Raw genomic sequence first — 20,768 nt, forward strand, 5'->3', positions numbered from 1 at the left:
TGGCTCCCTTGTCCTTGATCAGCAGTACCAAACAACCTCAGAAAATAAGCCTCGATGTTTATTAGTCACTGCACAGAGTTGTGCACTCTGATAAACAAATTCTGCCCAATAGGCCTTGCAGTATGCCATCTAACCTTGATTATAGGTCTCAGCCATTAGGGTTTTAAAAAAAAATTGCTATCCCACTACTTAAAAATGTATTGCTAGTACAAAATAGGTTAATAACTGGGTGCTACTGAAAGACTTCAGGAGGGAAGAAAACACAAATAGAATCCAACTGCTGACATAATTGTGCTTTTCACCTCCTCTTTTATGATTGATGACAGAAGTCCTGGTCTCCCCTCCGTCTGCATATCAGCCTTGGTTTGGTTGTAATACTCTCATCTACAAGTCAGGAAGTCGTGGATTCAATTCCCACTCCAAAGGTTTAAGTACATAATCTAGGCTGGTCATTCAGTGCATTAATGAGGAAGTGCTGCACTGGTGGAGAAGTGATCTTTTAGATGACAAGGGCCTCCAATGCGCTGATCAATATTTATCCCTCAACCAACATTACTAAACTAGGTTTCTGATCATTTTTCACAATACTGCTTGTAGAACCTTGCAGTATACTATATGATTGCAGCATTTCTTGACATTACAACACTGACTAAATTTTAATAAGTGCTTCATTGACTGTGAAGTATCTTGGGACATCCAGAGTCTTGAAAGATGATATCTATAAGGTCTTTTTTTTGTCCCTAGATTTGTCAGCTGATCTTGTCTATTTGCTTAGACAATTAGTTGAAGCCTCTTGCATAAACTTCCTGTGAAATAACAACTGCGACCATTAAACAGCAGTTGGAGTGCTGCCGAGTGCTGAGAAAATCCAAAAGGTTATTTTAGGATTAGATTTCATCATTTGAATACAAGACCCTGGCCCAGAAAGTTAAACTCATGAGGAATTGTGTTGGAAATAACCAATATGATCTTCACAACATCTGTAAGGAAGGTTCAATTCTAAGATTAAGGATCATTGTGCCCAGTACATCGAAGATTCACGCATGTTATAAATTGCACACCCCTCCATATATGGAATTAAAATTCACAAATGTGCCCTTAGGGAATTTATTACCATGGTCCTTCTATTCCATAGCATTACATCTGATTACATAGGATATATGGAAACAGATCATGCTCCGCACGAGCATCCTCCCAGCTAGGGGTTTGCTTTCCTTATGGCCATGCAAACCTTTTTAAAAATTCATTCTTGGGATGTGGGCTTCGCTGTCTGGGCCAGCATTTATTGCCCATCTCTAGTTGCCCTTGAGAATGTGGTGGTGATCTGCCTTCTTGAACTGCTGCAGTCCTTGTGGTGTAGGTACACCCAATGGGCTGTTAGGGAGTTCTAGGGTTTTCATCCAGCGACAGTGAGGCAACAACGATATATTTCCAAGTCAGGATGGTGAGTGACTTGGAGGGGAGCTTCCAGATGGTGGTGTTCCTATGTGTCTGCTGCCCTTGTCCTTCTAGATGGTCGTGGTCGTGGGTTTGGAAGGTGCTGTCTAAGGGGACTTGGTGAATTTCTGCAGTGCATCTTGTAAATGGTATACACTGCTGCCACTGTGCATCGGTAGTGGAGGGAGTGAATGTTTGTGGATGTGGTGCCAATTAAGAGGGCTGTTTTGTCCTGGACAATGTCAATGTCAAGCTTCTTGAGTGTTGTGGGAGTTGCACTCATCCAGGCAAGTGGGCAGTATTCCATCACGCTCCTGACTTGTGCCTTGTTTATGGTGGACATGCTTTGGGGAGTCAGGAGACGAGTTACTCGTCGCACGATTCCTAGCTTCTGACCTGCTCTTGTAGCCACAGTATGTATATGGCTAGTGCAGTTCAGTTTTTTGGTCAATGGTAACCCCCAGGACGTTGATAGTGGGGGATAGAATGATGGTAATGCCATTGAGCGCTAAGGGGCGATGTTTAGATTCTCTCTTGTTGGAGATGGTCATTGCCTGGCACTTTTGTGGCGCAAATGTTACTTGCCACTTGTCAGCCCAAGCCTGGATATTGTCCAGGTCTTACTGCATTTGGACATGGACTGCTTCAGTATCTAAGGAGTCGCGAATGGTGCTGAACATTGTGCAATCATCAGTAAACATCCGTATTTCTGACATTATGGTGAAAGGAAGGTAATTGATGAAGCAGCTAAAGATGGTTGGGCCGAGGACACTACCCTGAGGAACTCCTGCAGTGATGTCCTGGAGCAGAGATGGCTGACCTCCAACAACTACAACCATCTTCCTTTGTGCTAAGTATGACTCCAACCAGTGGAGAGTTTTCGCCCTGATTCCCATTGACTCCAGTTTTACTAGGGTTCCTTGATGTCACACTTGGTCAAATGCAGCCTTGATGTCAAGGGCGGTCGCTCTCACCTCACCTCTGGAGTTCAGCTCTTTTAACCATGTTTGAACTGTAATGAGGTCAGGAGCTGAGTGGCCATGGCAGGACCCAAACTGGGCATCAGTGAGCAGGCTGTTGCTAAGCAAGTGCCACTTGATAGCACTGGTAATAACCCCTTCCATTACTTTGCTGATGATTGAGAGTAGGCTGATGGGGCAGTAATTGGCTGGGTTGGATTTGTCCTGCTTTTTGCATACAGGGTATACCTTGGCAATTTTCCACATAGCCAGGTAGATGCCAGTGTTGTAGCTGTACTGGAACAGGTTGGCTAGGGACACGGCAAATTCGGGAGTACAAGTCTTCAGTACTATTGCCGGAATATTGTCAGGGCCCATAGCTTTGCACTATCCACTGCCTTCAGTTCTTTCTAGATATCACGTGGAGTGAATCGAATTGGCTGAAAACTGGCATCTGTGATGCTGGGGACCTCCGGAGGAGGCAGAGGTGGATCATCCACTCAGCACTTCTGGCTAAAGATGGTAGCAAATGCTTCAGTCTTACCTTTTGCGCTGCTGTGCTGGGCTCCTCCATTATTGAGGATGGGGATATTTGTGGAGCCTCCTCCTCCAATGAGTTGTTTAACTGCCCACCACTATTCACGACTGGATGTGGCAGGACTGCAGGGCTTAGATCTGATCCGTTGGTTGTGGGATCACTTGGTGTTTATGCTGTTTGGCGCGCAAGTAGTCCTGTGTTATAGCTTCACCAGGTTGACACCTCATTTTTAGGTTTGCCTGTTGTTGTTCCTGGCATGCCCTCCTGCATGCTTCATTGAACCAGGGTTGATCCACTGGCTTGATGGTGACAGTAGAGTGGGGGATATGCCGGGCCATGAGGTTACAGATTGTGTTTGAGTACAATTCTGTTGCTGCTGATGGTTCACAGCGCTTCACGGATGCCCAGTCTTGAGTTGCTAGATCTGCCTCATTTAGCACAGAGGTAATGCCAAACAACATGATAGAGGGTATCCTTAATATGAAGGCAGGACTTCGTCTCCACAACGACTGCGCAGTGGTCACTCCTACTGATATAGTCATGGACAGATGCAACTGTGGCAGGAACGTTGGTGAGGATGAGGTCAAGTATGATTTTCCCTCTTGTTGGTTCCCTCACCACCTGCCGCAGACCCAGTTTAGCAGCCATGTCCTTTAGGACTCGACCAACTTGGTTTGTCATGGTGCTACTGAGCCACTCGGTGATGGACATTGAAGTCCCCCATTCTACGCCCTTACCACCCTCATGCTCTTCCATGCTCCTCAGCATGGAGGAGCACTTATTCATCAGCTGAGGGAGGGTGGTACGTGATGAGCAGGAGGTTTCCTTGCCCATGTTTGACCTGATGCCATGAGACTTCATGGGGTCCAGAGTCGATGTTGAGGACTCCCAAGGAAACTCCCTCCCGACTGTATACCACTGTGCCGCCACTTCTGCTGGGTCTGTCCTGCTGGTGGGACAGGACATACCCAGGGATGGTGATGGTGGTGACTGGCACATTATCTGTAAGGTATGATTCTGTGAAGATGACTATGTCAGGCTGTTGCTTGACTGGTCTATGAGACAGCTTTCCCAATTTTGACACTAGCCCCCAGGCGTTAGTAAGGAGAACTTTGCAAGGTCGACAAGGCTGATTTTGCTGTTCGTTGTCCGGTTTCATTCCTTTCATTCCAATTGAGTGGCTTGTTGGGCCATTTCAGAGTGTATTTAAGAGTCAACACGTGGTCTGGAGTCACACGTAGACCAGCAGACTTCCTTCCCTAAAGGACATTAGTGAACCAGATGGGTTTTTACAACAAATTGACAATGGTTTCATGGTCATCATTAGACTTTTAAATCCATATTTTTATTGAATTCAAATTCCACCATCTGTGGCGGGATTCAAACCCGGGTCCCCAGAGCATTATTTTGGATTACTAGTCCAGCGACAATACCACTATGCCATCGCCTCCGCATTGCACAACTTCTAGCAATGTGTATATATGTGTTCTGAGATCCCATTCTACCAAGACTTGCACCAAGTAATAAGCGACCTCGCTATTTGTCCTACCAAAATGTACACACTCACATTTATTTGTGTTGAACTTTATTTATCAATTATTTCCCCATTCTACAAGTTTCCTGATGTCCTCTTATAATTTGTTGCAGCCCCCTTCAATATTGACCATCCCCCTTCACAATTGCCCATACAATTTGGTGTCATCAGCAAATTAAGAAATTGCGTTTTTGATTCCTAGTTACCTGCAAGTGGATAGGGTCATTCTACAGCAGGTTGAGGGGATCCAGCCTGTCCAATATTGACAGAAGGGCAGCTTTATTGATTTTGTGTTTGGAGGTAGAACCTTGTCATGATCTGTAGGCATATTGTCCATGAAAGGGGCCCAAATGTGTCAATGTTTCTCTAAATCAAGCTCTTCAGGAGTATGTGGATGTCTCACAGGAAGGAGTTTCCAAGAAAAATGGTATGAACAAACCCTCTAGATAGAGGTGGGGTCCATCTTCTAAGGGTGGAGGCAGGTAGGTGTTAAAAGCACGTAGCTCATTAGATACATTTGGCTGAGTTATGGTCAGAGACCCCAACTAATATCCCATAGGTGGATAATTTTACTTAGCGCTGACCATCTCTAAGGGTATTTAGTGCGGATCACCACCACGACTTTTCTATGATGCAGTCCAAGGCAGCACTGTGATTGAGCTGAGGGGCCCCCATCAGAGGGAACTCCCATGTTATGAGACTGAGATAGGTTGGCAATCTACCCTTGATTTGTACGGAATTGTTTGCAGGTCAATGACCATGCCACCATACCAATAATGCTTTGTTATGCATGAACTCTTGGAATATTTTGTTGCCAGGGTTGAAGCCTCCATGCTGTTCTATTGAATAACAAAACATTTAATATATTCATAGCTATCTAATCTAATCTAACCTACTTCTGTAAAAAGATTGAAGATTAGTAAATGACCACCACCCAAGAAAAAACAAACTGTTGCAATGGCACAAGTTGTAGAGCTTCATATGAAACAGGAGTTGGTCACCACATGCAGATTTACCTATCTGCAATCTCAAAATATTTTTATGAAGCTGCTCAGCACTTGAAATAGCTAAAGACTTAAACCAAGCTTGACTGTACTTTTATGGTGAGTGGAGAATACTGAATGAAGAAAAATTCAAGGTTTAGGTTAGCCATGAAAAAGGGTAAGGAGCTATCTAAAGTAAAAAACACAAAATTGGAGTAGGGTCTTTCTCAATGGGGTGAGGACAGATCTGTCCCAAGTAATTTGGATTCAAAGATTGCCAGGAAAAACTGAAACAGGACAATGGGTTGCCTTTAACGAGGAGATGTTTTGACACAGTTAAGTTCCCACAAGAGGGGAAGGTAGAAGCTAGAGCTCACTGGATGACAAGAAAGATAGGGAGTAAATGAAGCAGAAAAGGGATGCATATAACTGATGCCAGGCTGATAATACAAGTAAGAAACATGTTGAATATTAAAAGCTAAAAGGGGAAGCGATCAAGGAAATCAGAGGCAAAAGGAGAGTATAAGAAAAGACTGGCAGTTAACACGAAAGGGAATCTGAAGTTTTCTGTAAGCATATAAATGGTAAAATAGTGGAAGGAGCATAAAAATTAGGAGGAGTAGATCATTCAGCCCCTCAAACCTGATCCGTCATTCAATCTGATCATGGCTGATTTTCTACCTCAATTCCACTTTCCTGCCAGCTTCCCATATTTTTTGATTCCCTGAGAGATCAAAAATCTATTCATTTATGTGGAATTATACTCCAGAATGAAGCAGCCACAGCCCTGTGGGTTAGACAATTCCAAAGATTTGTAACCTCTCATTGTCTACCCTGTCAAGTCTCTTCAGGATCTTATATGCTTCACTAAGATCACCTCTCATGCTTCTAAACTCCAGAGATTATAGATCCAATTTACTCAGGGTCTCATCAAAGGAACCAACCTAATGAACAAACCTTCTCTGTACTGTTTTTAAGTATTTCCTTTCTTAGATATGGAGACCAAAACAGTGTACGGTACTCCAGATGTGGTCTCACCAAACCCGTATACAATTGTAGTAAGACTTCCTTATCCTTGGACTCTGGTTTCTTTACAATAAAGACCAACATACCATTTGTCATCCTAATTGTTTGTTGTATCTATATGCTAACTTTGTGTTCCCTGTACAAGTACCCCCAAATCCTGCTGAACAATACATTCGAAAGTTTCACACCTTCTAAAAAAATATTATTTTCTGTTCTTACTACAAAAATAATCTCACACTTCCCCACGTTATACTCCATTTCCCAACTTGTTGCCCACTCACTTAACCTGTATATGTCTCTTTGTATCCTCCTCACAGCTTGCATTTCTACCTAGCTTTGTCTCATCAGCAAACTTTGATGCATTATTCTTAATCTCTTTGCTCAAGTCATTCATATAAATTGTCAATAATTAAAGCAGCACTCCACTGGTTACAGCCTGCCAACTTGAAAATGCCTTGTTTATTAGTACTCTCTGCTTCTTGTCCGTTAACCATTCCTCCTTCCACGCTAATATATTACCCCCAAATCCATGAGCCTTTATCTTTTGTGTGATATCTTATCAAATGTCTTTTGGAAATCCAAGTATACTACATCTACTGGCTCACCTTCATCTACAGTATTAGTTACATCCTCAAAAGACTACAAGAAATTTGTCAAACACAATTTTCCTTTCATAAAACCATGTTAACTCTGTCTGCTCAGATTTCCTTACTAATAGATTCCAATACTTTTCTATTGACTGATATCATGCTGACTGGCCTGTAGTTTCCTGTTATCTCTCTCCCTTCTTTATTGAACAGTAGAGGTACATTTGCTAACTTTCAATCTGCTGGGACTGTTCTAGAATCTAGGAAAGTTTAGAAAATCATAACCAGTGCATCAACTACTTCTGCAGCTACCTCTGTGACAACCCTTGGGTGCAGGTTATCAGGTCCAAGAGACTTGTCAACTTTTAGTGTCTTAGGCTTAATAGTCATTTGGTTGTACAGAACTTGAGTATTGCTGAAAAAAGATATATGCTATCAAAGCTTTTCATCTTGCACTCATCAGGATACTCATAAAAGAAAAACAATTTGAGTCCACTTGCCAACCAGTCAGCACTTATGCAGTATAAACTGTTGTTCCCTATTACTGTTGGAAAATTCTTGCAAGCTATCCTGATGAGTACAAGATGAAAAGTTTTGATAATATGTTTCTGTTTTCACCTTTTCCCCTTTTTTTGTTTTTCTTTCCTGGCTAGTTCCCTCGCATTCTATTTTTTCCCTTATCATCAACTTTTTGGTTACCTTTTGCTGGTTCCCCTAGTAACTGACGGATCGTTCTTCCTTGCTGCATTTTTGTTTTATAGTGGAATGTATTTTTGTTGAACATTTCAAACTGTTAATTTACCTTCATGCCTTTCACTTTATTTACCCAATCAACCTTAGTCAGCTCTCCTCTCATACATACGTAATTGGCTATTTGAAAATTTAAGATTTTTGTTTGGAATTGGAGTATGTCACTTTCCAACTTGATATGGAATTTAATTGTACAGATACAGTCTTTCAAAACTCGCAACCTCGGGAACAAGGCCACGCCAAATTTCAAATCTTGCTGGATTTTGGGTCAGGTGGTTTGGTTCAAAGCGGGTCAGGTGGGATCAAGAGGCGTTTGGAAAGCAAGACCCAAATCAGATCGACACGCAAGCAGCGAAGAAGTTAACTAGTCAGGCGGCACACCAGGCCAATGCAAGGCCTAGTCGAATTGTCCAGGCAAGTTTATTTTATTTTATTCAATTAAAATTTGTCAGACTTTCGGACAACTCCAATTTTTGGACAACCAGATATGAGACACCATACTGTATTGTGTGGGGCCAATTAGGGACCAACAACGGGATTGAGACATGGAGGTGGAGGACCTAAGGTACTAAATGAGTGCTTTGCATCTGTTTTATCCATTGAAGAAGATGCTGCCAAAGTCATAGCTTAAGAGGAGGTGTGATGCTGGATGGGCTAAACATTGATAAACAGTGGGTATTAGAAAGGCTGGATGTACTTAAAGTTTGTAAGTCACCAGGAAGTACTGACCATAATCTTCCAATATCCTTAGCCAGGGGGGAAGATGGTGGCGTAGTGGTAGTATCACTGGGCTAGTAACCCTAAGGCCCAGGTTAATGCTCTGGAGATATGGGTTCAAATCCCACCACTGCAGCTGATGGCATTTAAATTCAATTAATAAATCTGGAATATAAAGCGAGCATCAGTAATGGTGACCATGACAACAATCGATTGTTGTAAAAACCCAACTAGTTCACTGATATCCTTTAGGGAAGGTCCTTCCACACTCGGTCTGGCCTACATGTGACTCCAAACCAACATCAATGTGATTGACTCTTAACTGCCCTCCAAAATGGGCTAACAAGCCACTCAGTTCAAGGGCAATTAGGGATGGGCAATAAATACTGGTCTTGTTAGCGATGCCAACATTCCATGAAAAGAATGGTTGTGCCAGAGGACTGGAGAAATGCAAATTTTACATCCTTCTTTGAATTATGGTGCAAGAATAAACCCAGCAATTACATGGCAGCTTGTTCAACCTCAGTGATGGGAAAGCTTTCAGAAAATTTGGGACAAAATTAACAGTCACTTGGACAAGTATGGATTAATTACGGAAAGCCGGCATGGATTTGTTGAAGGCAAAACATGTTCCAACAAATCATGTCTTTTGATGAGGTAACAGGGAAGATTGGTGAGTGTAATGTAGTTGATGTGGTGTATATGGACTTCTGAAAGATGTTTGATAAAGTGCCACATAAAGACTATGGTGTACACCTGTTTTTCGAACTGGAGGGAGGAATATAGTTGGATTTCCTAGGGGTCAGTACGGGGACCACGGCTTTTCATGGTATAGATTAGTGATCTAGACTTGGGTGTGCTGGTCACAATTTCAAAATTTGCAGGTTACACAAAACTTGGAAGTGTTCTGAACTGTGAGAAGGATAATGATAGACTTCAAGAGAACAGACAGGCTGGGGGAAATGGGCAGAGACATGGCAGTTGAGATTCATTGCAGAGAAGTGTGAACTGATACATTTTAATAGGAAGAGCTAAGGGAGACAATATGAAATAAAGAGCACAATTTTAAAGGGGGTGCAGGAGCAGAGAGGCACCTGGGAGCATATGGTTCACTGGTGTCCTTTAGGGAAGGTTCTTACTTGGTCTGGACTACATGTGACTCCAGACCCTCAGCAATGTGATTGACTCTTAACTGCCCTTTGAAATAGCCTAACAAGCCACTCAATTCAAGGGCAATTAGGGTCAATAGAGAGAAAACGTTCCCATTGGCGGAAGGGTCAAGGGCCAGAGGACACTAATTTAGGATTACTGGCAAAAAAAACCAGAGGTGACATCAGCATAAACATTTCTACACAGCGAGTGATTAGGATCTGGAAGGCTTGGCTGAGAGTGTGGTGGAGGCAGATACAATCTGGGCTTTCAGATGAGAATTGGATAAGCACCTGAAGAAAAAAATTACAGGGACAAGGGAAAAGGGGCTAGCTGAGTTGCTTTGAGACAGCTGCATGGACACAATGGGCCAACTGGCCTATTCCTGTGCTGCAACCATTCTATGATTCACTGTGGTCTAGGAAGTGTAAAGTTTTTTCAAATGTTGTCCCATGAGGTCTTCAAACATTCCCTCCATTTGTCCCTACTCTTTTTCCTTCCTGATACTCTCCTTTGACAATCTCGTGGTTATCCTACGATAATGACCAGATTCATGTCTGAGCCTCAATGAGTGTCAGGAAGCTATCAAAGGAATGGGGGGATACCAGAACTAAGTTTGATGCACTGGCAGCATGGGTTACAAACTACTCAACAAACTTGACACAGACCAGGGATCTAGGCCTAAACCTCATGGCCTATATGGCTCTCCTGTTCAAGATCAAAGTTGACAAGCAATTGGGAAGCTCCTCATTGTTCAATATGAATACCACAGTATCTCAAAATACACCATGATAATAGTGGGTCATGAATTTGTGATGACAACTTCAGCTTGTAACTACAAACAAAAAAAGATTTGAAATGCAATGTTAAATTGTAGTGGTGTGGTGATATTTTAATTTCATCCAGCATATTGATAAGGAGGTAAATTGCTTCAATTAAAAATATTCCAATTTTCCTAACCCAACACAAAGCAAATTTCAATATGAATTCTAAAATCTTGGAGCTAAAATATCATACTCACTCTGGACTTCATTACATATTAAGTCACAAATTCAGCCTAAGATGCCTTGCCATTTTGATGTTTTCTCATGGATAATAGTTACCTCAGGAACTGCTGATTCACTATTAACTGGGAACAATGAAGCTTTGTACATGGATATTAATTCTCATTAAAAACCAAAACAAAAACAATATTTTAACCTTCAATATGGAAGTTATATTTTTCCCCACTTGTCAATTTTCTTAGTATCAACGATCATTTGTGATTAGCCAAGAATGTACTGCAGTTCTAACCCTTATTTGCAAAGCTAAGAATTACAGACTAGTTTCCTTATCTGTCTTCATATCTAGAAGGGTCATAGATATTTACTAGAAATAAGGTTATTAAGCGATATGGAGAAAAATCAGGAAATCAGAATGAAAAGGTTAGAGCTATCATGGCTAACAATATTGTATGTTTGTTGGCCTACTCACATTCTAATTCTACATTTATCAAACTCACTGACAGTTTGGTATATAGCCCAGCACTTCACTATTGGGATACTACATACATAAATGCACACCAACTCCCAATATTTTCGATTATGCATCAACATAGGATTTCCACGAAGGAAAAAAAAAGTGTACAAAAATGGACTAATGTTTGCACCAAGCCACCTCTATGAGTATCCTTCAATTCATCCTCCAGCATCAAACCAAAGGAAATGATTGCTGAACTGTGGAATGCTATCATGAATGCCAGAACCTTGCAGTATTCTCAGCCTTATGGCACAACAATAAACTGTGCTAAAGGGATCAGTTCCACCTATATGGGATCATCAGATCATATCTGGAAGGTGACTAGCTATTTGACAGGCTTCTCACTTTCGACTTTCCCAGAGTAATGTTCCTACTGTTAGTAAGGCCACCACTGGGTATAGGTCTTCATGGAGGCAGACAAGAAACTTCAACATGGTGTCATTAAGCAGCACTATATATATATATATTTATTAACAAAATGTACCTGTATTTATAAAAAGCTTCATAAAGAAAAGTGAAAATTAATGTTCAATTTACCTGTCTGAGTTCATCGGACATAAAAAAAGAAGGCGCATTTGCTTTAGGCTGCATATAAGCAACATGGGGTGCAGATGAAGGATAGATATGATAAGTTGGAAATACCTGGGAAACAAGAACACTTGAAAATCAATTGCAGAACTTTACTACTCATGTAAAGCAAAATTTTGAATATAGTAAATATACTGAGCAGTTTGCAGTAATGCCAGGACTTATAGTATAAAGTATTTGCTCAATAACCTTGTTATTAGTTGTATACTTTGCACACTCACATAGCACTTGCTCTACAGAATAAATGAAATGAGCAGTTAGCTTACATTGTTCCATTACCCCATTCCAAGTTCATTTTCTGCTGCAGGGCAAGCACTTGATTTGCAGTAATTAACAAAAAATAGTATCTACACACCATTCCTGGAAGAGGTCCTGGAGTTGTGTCAGTATAGAAGTAAGTTGTCCCTCCCACAGTTTCTTTTTGTATCACCTGACCAGAAGATGGAGACTGAGAGACTGCATCAGACACTGGTGTAGAGGCACTAGTAGGTACCATGAAATTTGCTGGATTTGGAGTATGACTCCTCCTTCGAGGGGCAGGCGACGTATGGGGAGTTATTTTTGGAGAGTGCAGAGGAGATGATCCAGCTGATAAGGACATTCCTGGAAAAGTTCAACAACTTTGTTAGGAACATACCTTCAACACTACTGTTTCGCTAAATAGCAGATAGAAACAAGTAGTCAATACTGACAAATTAATGTTCAAGAGTTTTTTTCAACGACTGTAAATATTTCGCAAACGCTTATTACTGGCTACACCAAATGCATTAAGACATCATCATCTTTCCCTTTCAGTTCTGCAGGCTACGTTCAAAACGGAAATGTCACATATACATATGGAGCATGATGAAATAACAGAAGCTGATTTTATCTTGATCATCTTAGATAGCAATTCATAAAATGTTGCTTCCCAGATAGCCTTCGCAAATTGTAGGTACAGAGACTGGGTTGCTAAGTGATCTATTCTGTTTCTCATCTTCTTAGAAGATGGGAGCAGGGAGAAGAACGGGATCGTTTGCAGTCTAGTTTTGCAAACTAAGGATTTTAAGCAAATCTCAATTAAACAAAATTACAAATTTCAATGAAGGTGTTGATGCTGAATCATGAAAAAGGACACTATAATTTAACTTTGATAGTGTCTGCCATGTTCTACAACTATAGTGACAAACTATTGTACAGGGATGTTTACTGTAGCAGAAAATTTAACACATACTCAATGAAATCTAATTTCCTTTAATTTCAAAATTTTATAAGCATATAATCTCCAGTTAAGACAATGCTAGGGCACTGTGCAATAATCGTACTCATACAACTCACCTGATAGGTAATCCCACCCCAGTTTGTAGTTCCTTCACAATCTCTCATTTTATTCTGCTTTAAATTAACACTATTATGCTCAGTATAGCTCAAACTTTCTTGTCCCTTTAAGTTGTTACCTGTTTTTCCTTCTACCTTCATTCCCTGCAATTTTGAACTTGAGACACATTACACTTCTTCATTCTGTAACACATTCTTTAAGTCTTCAAAATTGTTACATTTCTGTTCTGTTGAAGAGTCATTCGGACTCGAAACGTTAACTGTGCTCCTCTTCACAGATGCTGCCAGACCTGCTGAGTTTTTCCAGGTATTTTTGTTTTGTTACATTTCTTGCCTGCTTCAGTCTTTCCCCCACCTCAAACTCCCAACCATCCCTCCACCCACCAAACCCACCCAATGGAAACATCAAACTTTAGAAACCTAATCCTACATCTACTTTTGATATACCTAGCCTTCCCCTTCACACTTCTTAACCATTGTCTCCTGCATTGGTCTGCCAACTTGGTTTCATGATAGAAAAATGAGAGTCCATTGTGTACAAGATCCCAGTTTTCCAATTAAGTGACATCATAGACTAGCTGAAATATCCTTCACTCTGAACCTCTGAAAATCTTCAGCCAATCCCATTATAGAAAGGAGATTTAAATAGGAAACATATTTCCTATATTGGGAAAGTCACCAGTCTAGAACTAGGGACTGGGAATTTACACTTTGCCCTCCAAGATGGATGAAGTATCACCCTCACCAAGGACTAACAAGACTCCAGCTTAGGAATGTAGAAGGCATATGTGCTTAACTGTAAAAATGTTAATTTCAATGAGATAAAGGCTGGCAAATAAAAGAGTTCAAACAGGAGATAATTCAGGTACACACAAGGCATATTCCCAGAAGAAAGGCAGCAATAGCTGGAATTCCTTTGATGAATGTGAAAAAACTAAAAAAACGACTTAAAAAGGAAGATATTTGTAAAATGTCTGGTAATACAAAAGAGGATGAATCCAAATACAGAAAATTTAGAGGAGCATCAAAAAGACTAGGAAGACCAAAAGTGCTAATGAAGAGGGGAATGGTAAATGCTTTTAAAACACAAAGCGCAAAAATGAGGAAGGGGCAGGGCTGGTTAGAAAGGAAAATTAAAAGCTCCTGGAAGATGAGGGAGAGCTACTAAATTAATACTCTGCCTTGGTTTTTGCACAAGAGTGTAGTAATGAGAATGAATGGATACAAAGGGAGGTGTGGAGTAATTAAATAGGATAACAATAAATAAGGAAATAGTACTGAAAAAAAAGGTGGAATTCAAAGCAGAAGACATGAATCCTTTGTGTCATACCTCCTAAAACGCTCAGGAAAGTCACGGGGCAAATAACACAACCTCTAATTACAATCTTTCAAGCATCTTCAGATATCCATGGGAAGAATGCCAATATAATACTTCTGTTCAAAAGGGGATAAATCAAATAACTATAGACCAATCAGCCTACCATTTGTTGTGAGCAAGCTTCTAGCGAGCATAATACAGGAAAAAATTGGTTAATTAAGATCATCCAACATAGATTAAGTCCTGTCTAAAAAAAAGTTCTTTAAGCAAATAATGGACTGTATTGATAAGGAAAATGCCATGGATTTTGTATAGGCATCTGATAAGGTATCATAGGCTGGTTGATAAAATTCAAGTGCATGATATGAAAGAATGAGTAGTTAATGGATGTTTTCTGGACTGAAAGGATGTAAACAATGAGGTCTCCCAGGATCATTATTGGAACCCATTTTATTTCTCATTTCATATGTAAATTATCCTAACTTGCATATAGGGGGCACAATATCACAATTTGCAGACAGCGCAAAAATAATAAGTATAGTTAACTGTGAAGAGGACGGTAAGCAATTACAGGAGGACACAAACAGGTTAGTAGATTAGGTAGATCGATGGCAGATGAAATTGAACTCAGGGAAATGAGATATATTTTGAAAGAACAAAGAGCTAAATGGCAATGGTACTGGAGAAGGTAGAGACTCAAGCCCTCAGTTATGTAAATCTTCAAAAGTGGGAGCCAAATTGATAAAACTGTTGAAAAAGTACACCATATGGAATCCGAGACAAAAAGCAAAATACTGCAGATGCTGGAAATCTGAAATAAAAACTGAAAATACCGTTATCTGATTTAAGGTAATCGACCTGAAACTCTTGGTTTTCTCTCTCCATAGATGCTGCCAGACCTGCTGAATGTTTCCAGTGTTTTCTGCTTTATATGGAATTCTAGGTTTTGTAATTAGGCTTGAGTTCAAAAGGAAGGAGATAAGGCTAAATTATAAAATTCAATAACTAGGATAATTAGAATGTGCTACATACTTTTCAGCACTTTACTTTAGGAAGCAATATCAAGGCCTAAGGGAGATGGAGGAGAGGTTCACTACTGTATCAAGGAAGAAAGGCTTTAGTTATGAAAGACAGGGCAACTGGGATATTTTTTATTAGGACTGAGAAGGCTAAGAAGAAGGGGGAAATCTAGTGTTGGCAACAGGGTCTTGACCACCTGTTGGAGAGCTGGTAAGACTCCCGAGTCACCTCTTTCTGGAAGGTTCACTTATCGTACATACTAATCACGATGTTGACAGGCCAACTGCAAGCCTTTTCCCAGGATCTGGATCCTGGGGGTGGTAGTCCCACCCTCCAAGAGTTGCAGGCCAGAGATCGGCAGCTCTAAACTGGAAATCCACCACTGAGGTGGTGGTTGCCACCAAAATGACAACCACTCGAAGCCCAGGAACCAAGCCACAGATGAGTGATAGTGGAAGGGGGTTTGTGGGGTGGGATTTGAGGAGCAGGAGGGTGTAGGGGAGTCGACAGCAAGGCTTGCCCTTGAGGATGATGCTCAGCGTCATTGCTGAAAGGCACCAAGTGCCTGATTTGAGGGACCCCCTTCCCTGTGCTTGGTCCCTCAAATCAGGCACTTAGTGCCTTTCAGCAATGGATCTCAACCCCAACAGAAGCCAACAAGCAAACATACCAGGTTTTCCATGTTGTGTATGCCACATGGTGAGCTCCCGCCCGCCACTAGCTTGATACCAGCGGTGGCGGTATGAGGCCCTTCTGTGGGCATTAATTGCCCAATTAAGGGCCTCAATTAGAGATGGGGCGCTAAGGCCGTCCATGGGCCTTCCCACCACAGGCTTAATCAGAGTGGAGGCGGAAAGCTGGGTCCGCACCTGCCACTCTCCCACTTTCTTCACAAAAGAAGCAATGGCAACATAAGAAAATCTTTGATGAACATACGAAATAGGATCAAAAGTCGGCCATTCAGCCCCTTGAGCCTACTCCTCCATTCAAAAAGGTCATGGCTGATCTGTTTGTGTTTCGAGTTCCACATTCCCTTCTACCCGATAACCTTTGATTCCCTTGCCTAACAAGAATCTATCTACCTCTGCCTTAAAAATATTCAGTGACCCCTGACCTCCACTGCCTTCTGAGGCAGTGTGTTCCAAAATCTCACAACCGTCTGAGAAAAAGATTTCTCCTCATCTCTGTCCTAAAAGGGCACCCCTAATCTTAAAACAGTGCCCCCTATTCTGGACTCACCCACAAGAGGAAACATCCTATCTACGTCCACCTTGTCAAGACCATTCAGGATCTTATATACTTCACTCAAGTCACCCCTCACTCTTCTAAACTCCAGTGAAAACAAACCCAACCTGTCCTCAGAAGACAACGCACTCATTCCAGGTATCAATCTAGTAAACCTCCTCTGAACCACCTCTAGCGCATTTACATCCTTCCTTAAATAAGGAGACCAAAATTGCAGTTTTGGAAATGCGGTCGCATCAATGCTCTGTACAACTGAAGCATAACATCCTTACTTTTAGGTTCAATCCCTCTCATAATAAAGGGTAGCATTCCTTCTTGATTACATGCTGCACCTGCATACTAACTTTTCGTGACTCATGCACGAGAACACCTAGATCCCTCTGAATTCTGCAGTCGTTCTCCGTTTAAGTAATACCTTATCTTCCTGCCAAAGTGAACAACTTCACATTTTTCCACATTATACTCCATCTGCCAGATTTTTGCCCACTCACTCAACTTATCTATATCCGTCTGCAAACTCCTTTTGTCTTCTTCACAACATTCTTTCCTACCTATCTTTGTGTAATTTGCAAATTAGCTACCATGTCTTCACTCCCCTCATCTAAGTTATTGATGTAAATTGTAAGAAGTTGAGATGCCAGCACAGACCCCTGCGAGACACCACTCGTCACATCCTGCCAATCAGACAAAGACCCATTTATGCATACTCTGTTTTCTACCAGCCAGCCAGGCAATCTTCTATCCAGGCTAATGTGTTACCCCCTACACCACAAGCTTTCATTTTCCATAATAACCTTTGACATGGCATCTTACCAAATACTTTCTGGAAATCTAAGTACAGCACATCTACAGGCTCCCATCTATCCACAGCACATGTTACTCCATCATGGGACTCCAATAAATTGGTTAAACATGATTTTCCTTTCATAAAACCATGCTGACTCTTCCCGATTACCTTGAGGTTTTCTAAGTGCCCAGCTATAACCTCTTTAATGATCAATTATAACATCTTCACAACGACAGACATCAAACTAACTGGCCTATGGTTTCCTGTTTTCTGCCTCCCCCCCCTAATCATCACCCCTTGACATTCAATGGCATTACCATTGCTGAATCCCCTATCAACAACATCTTGGAGTTACCATTGGCCAGAACTGAACTAGACCAGCCATATAAATACTGTGGCTACAAGAACAAGCCAGAGGCTAGGAATTTTGTTGCATATAGCTCACCTCCTGACTCCCCAAAGCATGTCGACCATCTACAAGGCACAAAGCAGCAGTGTGATGGAATACTCTCCACTTGCCTGGATGAGTGCAGCTCCAACAACACTCAAGAAGCTTGACAGCATCAAGGACAAAGTAGCCCACTTGATTGGCACCTCATCCACCATATTAAATATTCACTCACTCCACCACAGACGCACAGTGGCAGCAGTGTGTACCATCTACAAGCTGCACCGCATCAACTTGCCAAGGCTCTTTCGACAGCACCTCCCAACCCAGTGACCTCTATCGCCTAGAAGGACAAGGGCAGCAGACACATGGGAACACCACCACATGTAAGTTCCCCTGCTGGAACTATATTGCCCTTCCTGTATCTCCACCACATGAGCTGCAGCGGCTCAAGGCAGCAGCTCACCATTATCTCCTCAAGGGCAATTAGGAATGGGCAATAAAAGCTGGCTTAGCCATGCCTAAATCCTGCGAACCAGTAAATACGAAAAAAGAGCTATGTCCAGGACTGCGGGGAGAAGGTAAGAGAGTGGCACTAGGTGAATTGCTCCTTCAGAGAGCCAGCACAAACACCTCAGGCCAAATGGCCTCCTTCTGTGTTGTGACCGTTCTGTGATTACTTTTTAAAAGCTCAGAGTTGTTACTCTATGGAACTGCCTGCAAAAAACAATAATGAATACAGAATCAGAGTAGTTTTTTAAAAGAAAGGATAAGTATTTTAAAAATAAATAATTCAATGGGTATGTTAAAAGGGCAGAGGAATAGAGCTAAGTGGATCACTCTTTCAGAGAGCCAGCACAGATGTTATGGGCTGAATGGCTGTTTTCTATGGTCTAATGTTCTAGGATTATAGCACAGATAAAACTATGCAAGTCCAGCTGGCAGAAATACAACTTTTGTAATACTCCATCAAAACACATTGTTTGCCCCAGATAGCATTATTTTTATAAATAGAAACATGGGTTTACTGGCCCATGCTGTGGAGGTGTGCCCATTCTTGTTGACATAGTACAGTGGTTTTTAGACGTTACTGTTTCAGCCAAATTTATCACTTCCTCCAGCCTTTGAAATTAAGTATTTTTTGAGATGTAGCAAAATTCACAGAACACGACTATGAACATTGCTGAAAAGAGATGTTGCCAAAGCTTTTCGTTATGCACTCATCAGGACAAAAGCAAGTTTGACAGACTGATTGGTAGAGTTGTTGCCATGGAGAAAGCAATGGGGAACTATAGGCTCTTCAAGCTCTAGGATATTTCAAAAAAGGTGCAAGGCTTGAACATATTCCTTTTGTTTGCAGAGTGCAGGTCCATGCATATGAAAAATTCTTTCGAGTTATCAACAGTCACAGATTGCAACTCTTTCGAGTACAATCACAATTCTTGGTTTCCGGGGGTGGGACATGAACCCACAACCCTCTGTTTCAAAGGCGAGGGTGCTATGAACTGAGCCACAGCTGACACCTCTCCATGCATATGAAACAATTTCGAGTTATCAACTGTCACAGATTGCAACTCTTTCGAGTACAATCACAGTTCTTGGTTTCCGGGAGTGGGACATGAACCCACAACCCTCTGATTCAAAGGCAAGGGTGCTATGAACTGAGCCACAGCTGACACCTCTCCATGCATATGAATGTGCGTCGCTTCTAGCAAGCGTAAACGAGCCATGTCACAAGCTTGACTGATTATCTTAAATTGGTTATTAGTGTAGATATTAGCACATTCAGGAATGTTCAGCAAGAGTTGCTCAATCGTGGAATCACATCTAACAGCAGGCATTTTGTCTTGGGTTTTTCAAACAAGGATTGCACTCTGCTTACTATAAACAACCAAAGGAACATACTGTTTTATTCAATCAACAGTGGTTAGGCAACAGACCATGGAAGTACTGGTTTAAAGTGACAAGAAAACACTCCCACTACAAGTTCTGCAAATTCTAAAGTCAGTGTTTAAGCTTCAAACTCATTAAGTTTGCCCGTGTTGGTTGACCAATAGGTACACTACTACATAGAAACCATGACAAATCAACAACTTGCTTTTATACATGGCACCTTTAACATAAGGCGACAAAACCTGACACCAAGCCAAAGGAGGAGATAATAGGTCGGCTAACCCAAAGTTTTGCCAATGAAGGCCTTAAAGGTTGAGAGGGATTGGGAGACAGAGGTTTAGGAAAAGAATTCTAGAGCTTGGGGCCTAAACAGCTAAAGACACAGTCACCAATGGTGGGACAAAAGGAGTGGAGGATGCACAAAAGTCAAAAATAGAAGGAACACAGTTCTTGGAGAGTTGCAGGAGACTAGCAACAGGTGATACCATGCAGGGATTTGAACATAAGGATAAGAATTTTTAAAACTGATAAGCTAGTGGACTGGGAGCCAATGTAAGTCAGCAATTGTAGAGGTAATAGGCTAGTTGGACGGTGTGGATCAGAATATAAGAGTTTTGGATAAACTTAATTTCATGGGGAGTGGAAAATGGGAGACCAGCCAGGAGAATAATGGAATAATTAAGTCTGAAATTAACAAAGCCCTGGATAAGCATTTCATTAGCAACTAAAAGTCAATAAGGATGCCATGGTTGCAGTCTGGTTCAGCCTGTGACATGGTCAAGAATGGGGTGGAATCAGTGGTGAGGGCAAGCAGTCAGACAATGAAGAGGCAAGGGAGGAATCAAGAGACATGGTGATAAGCTGAGTATCATCACTGTACGTATGGAGTTTTGACATCAGGTCTGCAGATGGACAGCACATAGATGATGAACAGGAGAAAGCCAAAGTTAGATCGTTGAAGGACTCCAGAGGTAACAGTGTGGAGGAAAGATGAGAAATCGTTATACGATTTGT

General features: G+C 41.5%; 1 protein-coding gene across 3 annotated transcripts in view; it reads right to left on the bottom strand.

Moving 5' to 3' along the window:
* pan3 (poly(A) specific ribonuclease subunit PAN3) overlaps nucleotides 1-20,768 on the bottom strand; it is a 201,037-nt gene that overhangs the window by 72,264 nt on the left and 108,005 nt on the right. For 2 of the 3 annotated variants that reach the window (XM_078545378.1, XM_078545379.1), the window contains exons 6-7: nucleotides 12,142-12,389; nucleotides 11,736-11,840 (exon numbers count right to left, since the gene is read on the bottom strand). The exons of the other annotated variant lie outside the window; for it this stretch is intronic. In XM_078545378.1, coding sequence (XP_078401504.1) covers nucleotides 11,736-11,840; nucleotides 12,142-12,389 — 353 coding nt within the window. The remainder of the gene's footprint in view (nucleotides 1-11,735; nucleotides 11,841-12,141; nucleotides 12,390-20,768) is intronic. 3 annotated transcript variants of the gene reach the window in all.

The sequence above is a fragment of the Cetorhinus maximus genome, chromosome 7 (assembly GCF_964194155.1).
Source record: "Cetorhinus maximus chromosome 7, sCetMax3.hap1.1, whole genome shotgun sequence".
Taxonomy (NCBI): domain Eukaryota; kingdom Metazoa; phylum Chordata; class Chondrichthyes; order Lamniformes; family Cetorhinidae; genus Cetorhinus; species Cetorhinus maximus.